Here is a 13,643-nt window from a genome sequence, read left to right as displayed (position 1 = left end):
GGTTGGAGACCCCTGCTATAGAATACCAGCCAGATCCTGGCTGCGTAGAGTCCTCCCTGCCTGCAGGGGGCGGAGGGCTCCCTTCCACCCTTCTTCGCCGCTTAGCGTCGCAATCGCTGCGCGTGCCGAGAAACCAGTACAAGGAACCTCCCCTCTCTCTCTCTCTCTCTCTCTCTCTCTCTCTTCCCCCCACCCGCCTCGCTTCGGCCGCTACGCGCACGCGCCAAATGCGCATGCGCCGGGCGCGATTAACGCATGCGCCGAAGGTTAAAAGAGACCCCCGCCCCCTCTCCGTCGGTTGCTGCTCTTTCTCGCGTCTTGCTTATAGACGAGAGCAGCGGCGGCGGCCATGAGCGGATTCGGTGTTGGGGCGTTCTCGCTCCAGAGAGGCGGCGGCGGCGGCGGGAGCAGCATCAGCAGCGGCAGCGGAGAAACGCTGGAAAAAATCGACATGTCTCTGGGTGAGACGCGGCGCGGAGGGCGAGCGGGCATAATAACGGCGAGAGGGGAGGGAGTTGCTCGGACCGAACCATGGGGACACCGGGGAAGGGGGGGGTTGCTCGGACCGAACCATGTGAATGCTGGGTGAACGTGCTCGGGCCGAACCATAGAGACACCGGCGGGGGTGTGCTGGGACCGAACCATGGAGACAGCAGCGGGGGGAGGTGAAAGAGAGGGTTTACGCGGACCGAACCATGGAGACGCTGAAGCGGGGGGGGAAATGCTCGAGCCGAACCATGGGGACTCTGGCGAGGGGGGTGTTCGGGCCGAACCATGGGGACGCTGGCGAGGGGGTGCGGAGGGGCTCCCGAACCAGGGGTGATGGGGAGGGGGGTGAGTCTTTACCTCGAGGGGGAAGTCTTCTCTTGGGTCCAGCAAAACGCCTTGTCACTTCCTGGTATTGCCTGGCTTGAGGTCAGCTGAGTCTGCAATCTGGGATTTCCTGGTGGTCTCCTGTCCTGTCCGGAGATTAACCATAGTGGAGCATCTGTGTGCATGTGGTTTGTGTATATATGTGTGCCATATATGTGTGTGTGTATAAAATATATAAAAGTACACAAACGTGTATCAAAATACACACAAAATAAAAAAAAATATTAACACACACACAAACGAATAGTACAACATATGAGATGAAATAATAAGGTAAAACCAGGGGTGGTAAGTAAAGCCATTTACCTTTGCTACTGGTTCACTTGCGCGCCTGCAGCTTCTGCACATGTGCAGAGTGTATTTAATGACATCTGGGTGGGGTGGGCGGAGCCTCCCAGCCCCCACTGCTACTGGTTCGTCCGAACCGGGGTGAATTGGTAGCAGCCCAGCACTGGGTAAAACCGTGATAAGATTGCCATAATATGGTGCCATAGAGTCTGATGCGTCACTTAACATTTGTGTTTGTGTGTGTAGTGTGTTTTGTTAGTGTTTGCATATCGATTATTATTGTTATTATTTATTAAATTTTTATACCGCCCTTCTCCCGAAGGACTCAGGGCGGTGTACAGCCAGAGTAAAATACAAAATATATACAATTAAATATATACAATTATCGGTGATTGCATGACCTCTGTAGAGATGCCATATGCTAAATAAAAATTAAAAAAAGAATCATTAACCTTAGTTTTAAGGAGGGCAGCCAGAGTTTGCTTGCTGCTCCCTGCCCTTAGGTTTTAGGTTTTGCACCTTTCGGTTTGGGAGAAGAAAATTTACCAACATCTGTTTTGAGTCTCATTGTTTGCTGCTGAAAGATGTCGGTTTAGCCATGGTCTGTAGGTTGTCTGTGCACCACTGAAGATTACCTGGTATTTGAACCTCTTGGTTAGAATTTAGAATTCGAATTCTTCATTGGCCAAGTGTGATTAGAAACACACGGAATTTCTCTGAGGTGCATAAGGTCTCAGTGTACATGAAATAGTGGTAGACAGGTGGACCTGTGTTCACACTGAATGTTACCCTGGGATAGATAAGGGCTTAAAAGCATGGCATTTTTTTCCTGAATGTATAGGTGGTTGGGTTTTCCCGTAGCAAATTAAATCAAAAATTGCCCCACCTATATTTTAGCTCAAACTAGCAGGTGGTTTACACGTATAGAGAAGGGTTTAGAGAATGAAAAACAATAAAGGAAAACAGTTGTTTAAAAAAAAGCAATATAGTAGCAAATAAAGCCCAAATGCCTTGATGGTGGTAGAAAATCTGTTTATTTTAGAAATGTTTAAGTAGCTTTCTAGGGAGGGCAAACAATTTAAAAGATGTAAGTGGAAATATTGATTGAAGGCAAAGATTTTTTCCAATAAGAACAGAAGGAAGATGAGCAATTAAGAAATATGAAATATAAATAAAATATAAACAAAACTGGCAGTTCTCTTCAGAATTAGGGTTAGGAACTCTTCTGTTTATTTGATTATTATTGATATTTTACTTTTATCCTGACTCTAGGAAGTTGGCCGTACACCTAGTAAAAATAAAAATCTAATAAAGTAAAAATAAAAATCTAATAAAATAAATAAATAAATAAATAGTACTTCCTTTTTCACATAACCACACCTTTCTGAAGTAGGTTGGATTGAGAGAGTATTAATAAGCAGGGAGTTTCTGTGCCTGAGTGTAGAGGACTACAGAGATGGCTGGAGAAGGAATACAGCAGCTAGCAAAATCTGAATTAAGACCAGGATGGAAGGAAGGTGTTAGAAAGAAACGGAAGATTGCCCTGCCTTGATTAAGAAGGAGGGAAGTTAAAATGTCCACCATTTTTCAAGATTCTATTACTTTGTTTTATTTATTTATTTTGTTACAGCATTATATATAAACACATATAATGAAAGAAAACAATAGGACAAGAACGGTAGGCACTTTTGTGCTCTTATGCACGCCCCTTATAGTCCTTTTAGGAATGGGATGAGGTCAATGGTAGACAGTTTTTGGTTAAAGATTTTGGGAGTTTGAGAAGAGACCACAGAGTCAGGTTGTGTGTTCCAAGCGTTAACAACTCTGTTACAAAAATCATATTTTCTGCAATCAAGATTGAAGCGGTTAACATTAAGTTTGAATCTATTGTTTGCTCTTGTATTATTGTGATTGAAGCTGAAGTAGCCTTTAACAGGAAGGACATTGCAATAGATGATTCTGTGTGTTAAACACAGGTCATGTCTGAGTTGGCGGAGTTCTAAGTTTTCTAATCCCAGGATTTCAAGTCTGGAGGTATAAGGTATTTTGCTGTTTACAGAGGAGTGGAGAACTCTTCTTGTAAAATATTTCTGGACTCGTTCAATTGTATTAATGTCAGAGATGTGGTATCGGTTCCAGACAGGTGAGCTGTATTCAAGAATGGGTAGATAGATAGATAGATAGATCTATTACGATATTTACAATATTAATATATTATTATTAATATATTAATAATAATAATATTAATATGTTATATATATTATTATTAATAATAATAATATATTAATATATTACGATAGGTAGATCAGGGTTGGGCAATTATGGCCCCTTTAGGACATGTGGACTTCAATTCCCAGAATTCCTAAGCCAGCTAAAAGGTAAAAAGGCAAAAAATGTGGAATGTAGGCAAAAAATGAGGGGGGGGTTTCATTTGAGAGGGGGTGGGAAGGAAGGAAGGAAAGAAGGAAGGAAGGAGGGAGGGAGGAAAAAGGAGAGGAAGGAAGGACTACAAACCTGGCACTAGACGCCGCTTCAGAGGATAATCCAGGACTGGAAGGGACCTGGAGATCATCTAGTCCAACCCTGCTCCAGCAGGACATGGTTAGTGAGTTTCTGTCTTTTGATCCACAACCCCCCCCCCGTCACATAGCCACGCCCACCCAGTCACATGACCCCGCCCCACCAAGCCACGCCCACAGAACCGGTTGGAAAGAAATTTAGATTTCACCTTCTTTCACAAATGGTTTTTTTTTCCCTTTTAAAAACAAAAACGAGAGGAAAACCCCAGGGCCTCTTTTGCAGACGGGAGTTGAGAAATTCCCTTTTATGCAGAGAAAGATGTGCGCTGCAGATAAAACCGCTTGCTCACACACACACACACAGAGGTAGTCCTTGACTTACGGCCACAATGAAGACCTGGATCAGGACAGTTACTAAGCGAGCCCCACCCGGTTCCAGGGCCTTTTTTGTTATTGTTGTTGCCACAGTGGTTAAATGAAGTGCTGGTGGTGTTGTTAAGTGAATCATCTGGTCGTTAAGCGTCTCTAGCTTCACCCATTGACCTGGCTGGTGGAATTCCGGCTGGGAATGTTGCAGATGGTGATTAAATAGCCCTAAATATAGTAATATATCATGGGTAATAATAATAGTAATAGTAATAGATGTAGTGTAGGGGGTGGGGTGGGGTGGGGAGTGTGTAGTGTGGGGTGGGGAATGTGTGATTAGTGTAGTGTAGTGTATAGTATAGCTGTAGTATAGTTATAGTATAGTATAGTGTATAGTACAGTTATAGTGTATAGTTATAGTGTATAGTGTAGTATAGTACAGTTATAGTGTACAGTCTAGTTATAGTATTGTGTATAGTATAGTATAGTATAGTTATAGTATAGTTTATAGTATAGTGTATAGTACAGTTATAGTATAGTATAGTTATAGTATAGTTTATAGTATAGTGTATAATATATAGTATAGTTATAGTTTATAGTATAGTGTATAGTACAGGTATAATATAGTTATAGTATAGTTTATAGTATAGTGTGTAGTACAGTTATAGTATAGTATAGTTATAGTATAGTTTATAGTATAGTGTATAATATAGTTATAGTATAGTTATAGTTTATAGTATAGTGTATAGTACAGGTATAGTTATAGTATAGTTTATAGTATAGTGTATAGTACAGGTATAGTATAGTATAGTTATAGTATAGTTTATAGTATAGTGTATAGTACAGGTATAGTATAGTATAGTTATAGTATAGTTTATAGTATAGTGTATAATATAGTTATAGTATAGTTATAGTTTATAGTATAGTGTATAGTACAGGTATAATATAGTTATAGTATAGTTTATAGTATAGTGTGTAGTACAGTTATAGTATAGTATAGTTATAGTATAGTTTATAGTATAGTGTATAGTACAGTTATAGTATAGTTATAGTTTATAGTATAGTACAGTATAGTTATAGTATAGTTTATAGTATAGTGTATAGTACAGGTATATATAGTTATAGTATAGTTTATAGTATGGTGTATAATACAGTATAGTATAATTATAGTTATAGTATAGTATAGTATAGTGTATAATATGGTTATAGTATAGTTATAGTTTATAGTATAGTGTATAGTACAGTATAGTTATAGTATAGTTATAGTGTATAGTATAGTATGGTGTATAATACAGTATAGTTATAGTATAGTTTATAGTATGTATAGTACAGGTATAGTATAGTATGGTTATAGTATAGTACAGTATAGTATATATAGTATAGTTATAGTATGGTATAGTATAGTTTATAGTATAGTATAATAGTTATAGTATAGTTTATAGTATAGTGTATAATATAGTTATAGTATAGTTATAGTTTATAGTATAGTGTATAGTACAGGTATAATATAGTTATAGTATAGTTTATAGTATAGTGTGTAGTACAGTTATAGTATAGTATAGTTATAGTATAGTTTATAGTATAGTGTGTAGTACAGTTATAGTATAGTATAGTATAATTATAGTATAGTTTATAGTATGGTGTATAATACAGTATAGTTACAGTGTATAGTACAGTACAGTTGGCTTTTTTCTTCTATTGGAGCTTTTCTGACTCCTGCAATTGTCTGGCAACGAATTAAAATTAAATTCTCCTTTGCCAGCCGGAGACTTAACATTGAAATACCGAGAACAAGAGCCAATTTAAGATGCTTTCACCGAAAATAGGTTCCACTTGCAGACGCCAAGAATGGTGACTTCGGAGCGGCCCTCATTTCCTTTGACAAAAAGCCATCGTAATTCACTCAGCACCCCGGCTTAGACATCTCGGGCGCCCTTGTTTCAACTTCAGGTTTTCGAAAAAGCTGGAGGAAATTTAGCCAATTCATCTCCACCGTGGCTTTGTTTTTCTCTTAAGGCCAGTCTATCTATCGGGAGAAAGCTATTTGTTAAGAGAGTTAATAACCTTGGAAAATGAATTGGGGGGAAAAAAAAAACCTGTCTCCAGGGAGAGATCACGGAGAGATTTCGTAAGCGGTGCCTGATTTAAATTCGTCCCTCTGGGCAACACAAAACACCTTTCCAGCCTTTTCAACCAGAGGAGGAGGAAAATGTCCTTTTGCAGATCCCACTTTCTCATTTCACTGAAGTAATTGTTGTGCTGATCTGGGCTTCATGGGCCACTGAGTCCAATCCCTGCCCAGGGCACTTTTTCCCATCCTAACCTCCTAATTTTTTTTTTTTTCATCCGTTTAATTCTGGAAGAATCCTGACTTTTGTTTCTCTCTTCAGTTGTGCACCTTTGTGTGCAACTCTTAGGACAGAATAGAGCTGGAAGGGACCTCGGAGGTCTTCTAGTCCAACCCTCCGCTTAAGCAGGAGATGGTTTTGCGGGCAGTACCCGCAGTACGCTGACGACACTCAGCTGTACTTTTCCACCCCGGGCCACCCCAATGAAGTTGTTGAAGTGCTGTCCCGGTGATTGGAAGCCGTACGGGTCTGGATGGGGAGAAACAGGCTCAAGCTCAATCCCTCCAAGACGGAGTGGCTGTGGATGCCGGCACCCCGATTCAGTCAGCTGCAGCTGCAGCTGACTGTTGGAGGCGAGTTACTGGCCCCAAAGGATAGGGTGCGCAACTTGGGTGTCCTCCTGGATGATCGGCTGTCGGTTGAAGATCATTTGACGGCCGTCTCCAGGAGGGCCTTCCACCAGGTTCGCCTGATTCGGCAGTTGCGCCCCTTCCTTGATCGGGATGCCTTATGCACAGTCACTCATGCGCTCGTTACCTCTCGCTTGGATTATTGTAATGCTCTCTACATGGGGCTCCCCTTGAAGTGCACTCGGAGGCTTCAGTTAGTCCAGAATGCAGCTGCGCGGGTGATAGAGGGAGCTACACGTAGCTCCCACGTAACACTGCTCCTGCGCAGACTGCACTGGCTACCTGTGGCCTTCCGAGTGCACTTTAAGGTGTTGGTTACGACCTTTAAAGCGCTCCATGGCTTAGGACCTGGGTACTTACGGGACCGCCTGCTGTTACCACATGCCTCCCACCGACCCGTACGCTCTCACAGAGAGGGACTTCTCAGGGTGCCGTCCGCCAAGCAATGTCGGCTGGCGGCCCCCAGGGGAAGGGCCTTCTCTGTGGGGGCTCCCACACTCTGGAACGAGCTTCCCCCGGGTTTACGCCAAATACCTGACCTTCGGACATTCCGTCGCGAACTGAAGACACACCTTTTTATCCGCGCGGGGCTGGCTTAAATTGAATTTTAATAAGTTTTTTAAATTGCATTTTAAACTGTATTGTACTGTTGGTTTTATTTTGCCTGTACACCGCCCTGAGTCCTTCGGGAGAAGGGTGGTATAAAAATCAAATAAATAATAAATAGTGTTTAAAAGGGCTTCTCGCTTTTCCTTTCGAAATTGGCTTTTTTGCACTTTTCCTTAAGTTGTACGTCTGTTGTTGGTTTTTTAAAAAAAAAATAGACTTCTTTTATCACATGTTTACTACTCTTTGTAAATAACTCAAGGTGGTGAACATACTGTACCAAATGCCCCTTCCTCCTAGTTTCCTCACAACAGCAACTCTGTGACGTGGGCTGAGCTGAGAGAGTTGGCTGGCCAAAGTCACCTACCTGCCTTTCCTGGCTAAGATAGGATTAGAACTCACCATGTCCCAGCTTCTAGCCTTGGTACCTAAGGAGGGACCAGAACTCCTCGTCTCCTGGTGATTGGCCCAAAGTCACCCAGCCAGCTTACTGCCTAAGGCGGGACTAGAACTCCTTGTCTCTTGGTGAATGGCCCAAAGACATAATCAGTCCTAACCAAACATATTTTATTAGAACAGCTGAGAATTACTTCATTCTCAGCTTAGTCCAAATTAAATCCAAAACAAAGTCCTTTGGCCTTATCACAGACCTTTGTCTTCTTTGGCACTCTGCCAAAGGCTTTTCTAGTCAAGAACCCAGGAAGTTCAGAAACAGGAGATAAGAAACAATTGCAGCACCGTTTGCTGCTGTTTTAAGCCTTGGGAGGGGCCAATCATCTCCTGGCCTTACTCCTGAGTCGTCCTTTTTGCTTTAGCTGCTCTTGCCTTCTGGCAGCTCTTCACATGTGTGCACTAGGAACAGGCTCCTCTTTGCTGTCCGCCTCTGGAGGCTCCGGAGTCCGTTCATTGCTCCCAGATGTTAATTATTTTTATTATTTATTGTTATCGGCCACGCCCACCCAGTCATCTGACCACCAAGCCACGCCCGCCAATTAAGCCACGCCCACAGAACCGGTAGGGAACATTTTTAGATTTCACCCCTGGATCACATGACTTTGGGTGACACCAACCGTCACAAATACGAACCAGTTGTCAAGCGTCTGAATTTTGATCGCGTGATGCTGCAACAGTCATAGGGCATCAGCCTCTCCCTATGATGCTTGCTTGCTTGCTATCGGCTGCCATTGTAACGGGAGTGGGGAGGCTTTGCTGGTATATGGGTGGGGGGGAAGTGAGCTGATGGAGAGGTCTCGAAAAAAGGGAGGAAACTTCTCACAGGCTACAAACAGCTGTGGACGGAGCTGAGAGCTGTCAAGGTCAACCGTTCACGCATACCGGAGAGATGGGGGCCGTCTGAAGAAGAGCCCCACATGACCCCCTTGGGGAGACGTGGATTGGACACTTAACCTGGTTCCTTGGAGGGAGGGATTGCTTTCTTCTTCTTCTTTTTAATAAAAAGTTTTTTATTTGTTTCTTTTCTTCTACACCTATTATAAATGTACATTTTCTTAGTCGTAGATAATCATACATATTCTCTCGAAAGAAAGCACAACAATAAAGCTTTTTAATTGCATTTGGAGTTGCTCTTCTACCCTTTCTTTCCCTCCTGTTTGACAACAAACCTTCTTCTTCTCTTTTCCCTCCCTCCTTCTTCTCCTTTCCTACCTTCTTCCTCCTCCTCTCCTTCCTCATGCCTACTTCCCTTTCCTCTCCCCCACTCCTCTTCTCTTTCCCTCCTTTCTCACCTTCTCTCCTACTCTTATCTCCTAACTTATCTTCCTCTCCTTCTCCTTCCTTCCATCCCTCTCTCTCCTTCATCTCCTCTATCTTACCTTCTATTCCTCTCTTCTTTCTTTCTTTCTTTGTTGTATAATATTTCCCTTGTTTGGTATCCAAGCAACTCCAATCTTTTGATAATATATACTTTCTTTTCAGTTTCTTTTCTATTTTACCCAATCCATCATTTCATAACTGTACATTTATATCTATAATCTTCTCTTCTTCGTCCCCCCCGACCCCCCCTTTTCCATTTACTCTGGCGATATCTGGGTTTCTATTTCTTCATAACCGTTTTTCTCATTTATTTTCCATTTATTAACATTGTTTACCTATCTATCGTCTTTTATTTCTATCTCTTTTCTAGCCATACATAAAATCTTTCCCGCGTCTTGAAATACACCGATTCCTGTTTATCTTTTATTCTTAAAAGTTAATCTATTCATTTCCTCACAGTCTCAAATCTTTTTGTTTATTTCACCTTCTGATGGGATTCTCTCTAACTTCCAATTTTGCGCAAATACCATTCTTGCTGCTGTTATTACGTGAATAATTAAATACATTTCTTCTTTGCTATATAATAATAATAATAATTATTATTACTATTATTATTATTATTATTATTATTATTATTATTATTATTATTATTATTTCAGATTTGGAAGGGACCTTGGAGGTCTTCTAGTCCAACCCCTTTCTGGCAAAATACCCAATAAGAAAATCTGGCTTTAGGATTTGGAATTTTTTTTATTTATTTATTTATATCCAGCCCTTCTCCAAAGACTCAGGGCGGCTTACATTGTGTAAGGCAATAGTCTCATTCTATTTGTATATTTACAAAGTCAATTTATTGCCCCCCAACAATCTGGGTCCTCATTTTACCTACCTTATAAAGGATGGAAGGCTGAGTCAACCTTGGGCCTGGTGGGACTTGAACCTGCAGTAATTGCAAGCAGCTGTGTTTAATAACAGGCTTCTTACAGCCTGAGCCACACCGCGGCCCTGTATATATAATTGATATATATAATTGATTTCAATATCTAATTTTCGCGCCTATTATTTCAGACCTTGCTTTTCTTTCATTGCATTCAGTTCATATTCAGTAAAAGTACCTTTCTCTATAAACAATGGAATTGGAGTTTTTCTTTCTTGGGTTTTGAACGGAGGCACCCCTGACATAGGGTGTGAAAAACAGTCCCAAGTCACTTTTTTCAGTGGAGTCGTAACTTTGAACGTCACTAAGCCGGTGGTGGCATTCAGCTGGTTCGGACCAGTTTGGGCGAACCGGTAGCGGAGACCTAGGGTGGGCCCGCCCCCTCCCGCCCCCTCCCGCCCCAGCGCTATGCCGTATTTAGCCACGTTTTTGACACCGGGCGCATGCGTGGAAGGTACACGCATGGCGAACCAGTGGTAAAAAGATGTGAAACCCACCTCTGCACTAAGCGAACCGTTGTAAAATTGAGGAACCACCTGTATGGGTTCTTTGCCTGGGCCGCCACGTCTTCAACGCCAACCCGATTTCTCTTTCACAGACGACATAATTAAGTTGAACAAGCGAGAAGAGAGGAAGCAAAATTCCCCCAAGATGAAGAGAAGCCTTTCACAGAATGGCACGCGACAGTTCCGGATGAGGAGAATCAAGTGGGGAATTCAAGACTATCCAGGTTTGTTGGGTTTGGATCATGGTTTGTTTTCACTGAAACCATCCGAGGCCCGTGTTTTGGGCAAGGTAGGAGACAACTAATGTGATTGGTTGTTGGTACCGGTGGTCCTCAACTTACAACCACTACGAGAGACACTGGTGAAGTGAGATTTTGCCCCGTTTTATGACCTTTCTTGCCACAGTCGCTAAGTGAATCACCGCACTTTTAGAGCCAGCAACACTGTTATTAAGTGAATCCTGCTCCCTCAGTGACTTGCTCATCAGAGGGTCGCCAAAGAGGATCGCGTGAGCCCAGGACATGGCAACCGTCATAAGTACATGCCAGTTGCCAAGCATCTGGATTTTGCTCGCGTGACCATGGGGATGTCGCAATTGTTATAAATGTGCCAAACGGTCATAAGTCCCTTTTTTCAGTGTGGGAGTAACTTTGAACGGTCACTAAACAAGTGGTTGTAAGATTATCTTTATTGTAAGGTTACTGTACCAAGAGTCTTGCAAGTCTGAAAGCTCCTCTCCCCTCCTTTACTTTTACTTTCCAGAAAACTAGGGAGGGTCCCTTCTAAGACATTTCCCACGCCCCTCCCCCCCCTTTCCTTTTATTGGCTGAGACACCTTTTGAATGACAGTTATCCAGACTTCTGTTCTTCCTCCTGTCTCCCAAGGTTATTCTCATGGCACATAAAAGGACCTAATGCCTTCTTTTCCCTCCGTCCTCTCTTTCTTTCTCTTTCTTTTCTTCCTTCCCCTCTTCCTTCCTTCCTTCCTCCTGGCTTTTCCTCCCTTTCTTTTCTTCTTCTTTTCTTCTTCTTCTTCTTCTTCTTCTTCTTCTTTCTGTCTTTTCCTTCCTTCCTTCCTTCCTTCCTTCCTTCCTTCCTTCCTTCCTTCCTTCTTTCCTCCCTACCTCCCTTTCCTTTCCTCCCTCCTTCCTTCCTTCCTTCCTTTCTTTCTTTTTCTGTCTTTTCCTCCCTCCCTCCCTCTTTCCTTTCCTTCCTTCTTTCTTCTTTCTTTTCTTCTTTTTCCCTTCCTTCCTTGCTCTCTCTCTCCTCTTCTTTCTTTTCTTTTCCTTTCTTTTTTCCTTCCTTTCTTCCATCTTTTCCTCCCTCCCTTCCTTTCTTCTTCTTCTTCTTCTTCTTCTTCTTCTTTCTGTCTTTTCCTCTCTCCCTCTTTCCTTTCTTCTTTTCCCTCCCTTCCTTCCCTCCCTTCCTTGCCTTCCTTCCTTCCTTCCTTCCTTCCTTTCCTTCCCTCCATCTCTCCCTCCCTCTTTCCTTTTCTTTTTTCCTTCCTTCCTTGCTCTCTCCTCCTCTCCTCTCCTTTCTTTTCTTTTCTTTTCTTCTTTTTTCCTTCCTTCCTTCCTTGCTCTCTCCTCCTCTCCTCTCCTTTCCTTTCTTCTTTTTTCCTTCCTTCCTTGCTCTCTCCTCCTCTCCTCTCCTTTCTTTTCTTTTCTTTTTTTCCTTCCTTCCTTCCTTGCTCTCTCCTCCTCTCCTCTCCTCTCCTTTCCTTTCTTCTTTTTTCCTTCCTTCCTTCCCTCCTTTCTTCCTTCCTTCCTTCCTTCCTTCCTTCCTTCCTTCCTTTCTTTCTTTCTTTCCTTCTTTTTCTGTCTTTTCCTCCCTCCCTCTTTTCTTTCCTTTCTTCTTTCTTTTTCTTCTTTTTTCCTTCCTTCCTTGCTCTCTCCTCCTCTCCTCTCCTTTCCTTTCTTCTTTTTTCCTTCCTTCCTTCCCTCCCTTCTTCCTTTCTCTCTTTCTTTCTCTCTCTCTCTCTTTCTCTCCTCCCTCACAGGTTTTGGCAAGAACCACTTAGGACGTCGAAAGCAGGTGCCGGGGAAGAGGCGTGCCTATGGCATTAAGACGGGCCTGGCGGCAAGGAAAGCCCTGGGGGCTCACAAAGGCATCAGCCCCCTCAACAGATCGCCTCTCACTGAAAAGGTACCAAGTGGCTTCCGTGCAGTTTGGGGAAGGGAGGAGAATCGTTCTCCTTTCTTTTAAGTCGCTCGGCCATGACATTGCCTGCTGGGTGGCTGGGGAACTCTGGATGGTGCAGTCAACCCATCTTAAAATGGCTAAGCCCGAGAAACATCAGTCGAGGACAGGTAGTCCTTGACTTAATGACCACCATTGAGCCCAACATTTCTGCTACTACCCGAAACATTTGCTTAAGTGAGTTTGCCCCGTTTAACAACCTTCCTCCCCACAATTGTTACATGGATCACTGCAGTTCTTAAATTAGTCAAACGGTTGATAAGCGAATCTTAACTTTGCTCTTCAGAAGGTCGCAAAAGGGGATCACGTGATTCCGGGACACTGCAACCGTCGTAAATATGAGTCATTTGCGAAGCATCTGAATTTCGATCACGTGACCCACGGGGAGGCTTCAACAGTCATCAGTGTGAATACTGGTCATAAGTCCCCTTTTTTTCAGTGCCGTTGTAACTTTGGTCACTAAACGAACTCTTCTAAGTCAACGACTACCTGTACATGATATTAATGATTCCCAGAGCCTTGCATTAGGTCCGGAGTCTCAAAACACGGCAACTTTTAAGACTTGTGGACTTCCAACTCCCAGAATTCCCCAGGCAACCAATTTCTCTTTAGAATCCTCACTTGACCCTTGAAGTCATTTTCCTGCCTGATCTCCAGGCTTCTCCTAGGATGGAAATATAGCTCCGGTCTAACCTTGGGATCTTGGGATCTGCTTCTTTGTTTAGTTTGGGGGGGGAGAGGCTTTGATTCCAGGTCTGTAAGAGATTCTCAGTCCTCCAGGTCAGGATCGTCCCAAAGGGGCTTTTTTTTCAGGAGGC

General features: G+C 42.9%; 1 protein-coding gene across 2 annotated transcripts in view; it reads left to right on the top strand.

The window, feature by feature from the left end:
- The first annotated feature begins 215 nt into the window (after positions 1–215).
- FYTTD1 (forty-two-three domain containing 1) overlaps positions 216–13,643 on the top strand; it is a 28,288-nt gene continuing 14,860 nt past the window's right edge. For both annotated transcript variants that reach the window (XM_058187812.1, XM_058187811.1), the window contains exons 1-3: positions 216–461; positions 10,719–10,850; positions 12,626–12,771. In XM_058187812.1, the coding sequence (XP_058043795.1) occupies positions 350–461; positions 10,719–10,850; positions 12,626–12,771 (390 nt within the window). In that variant the 5' untranslated portion in view covers positions 216–349. The remainder of the gene's footprint in view (positions 462–10,718; positions 10,851–12,625; positions 12,772–13,643) is intronic.

This window comes from Ahaetulla prasina, chromosome 6, assembly GCF_028640845.1.
Source record: "Ahaetulla prasina isolate Xishuangbanna chromosome 6, ASM2864084v1, whole genome shotgun sequence".
NCBI classification, from domain to species: domain Eukaryota; kingdom Metazoa; phylum Chordata; class Lepidosauria; order Squamata; family Colubridae; genus Ahaetulla; species Ahaetulla prasina.
This window is presented reverse-complemented; position numbering and strand designations above follow the sequence as displayed.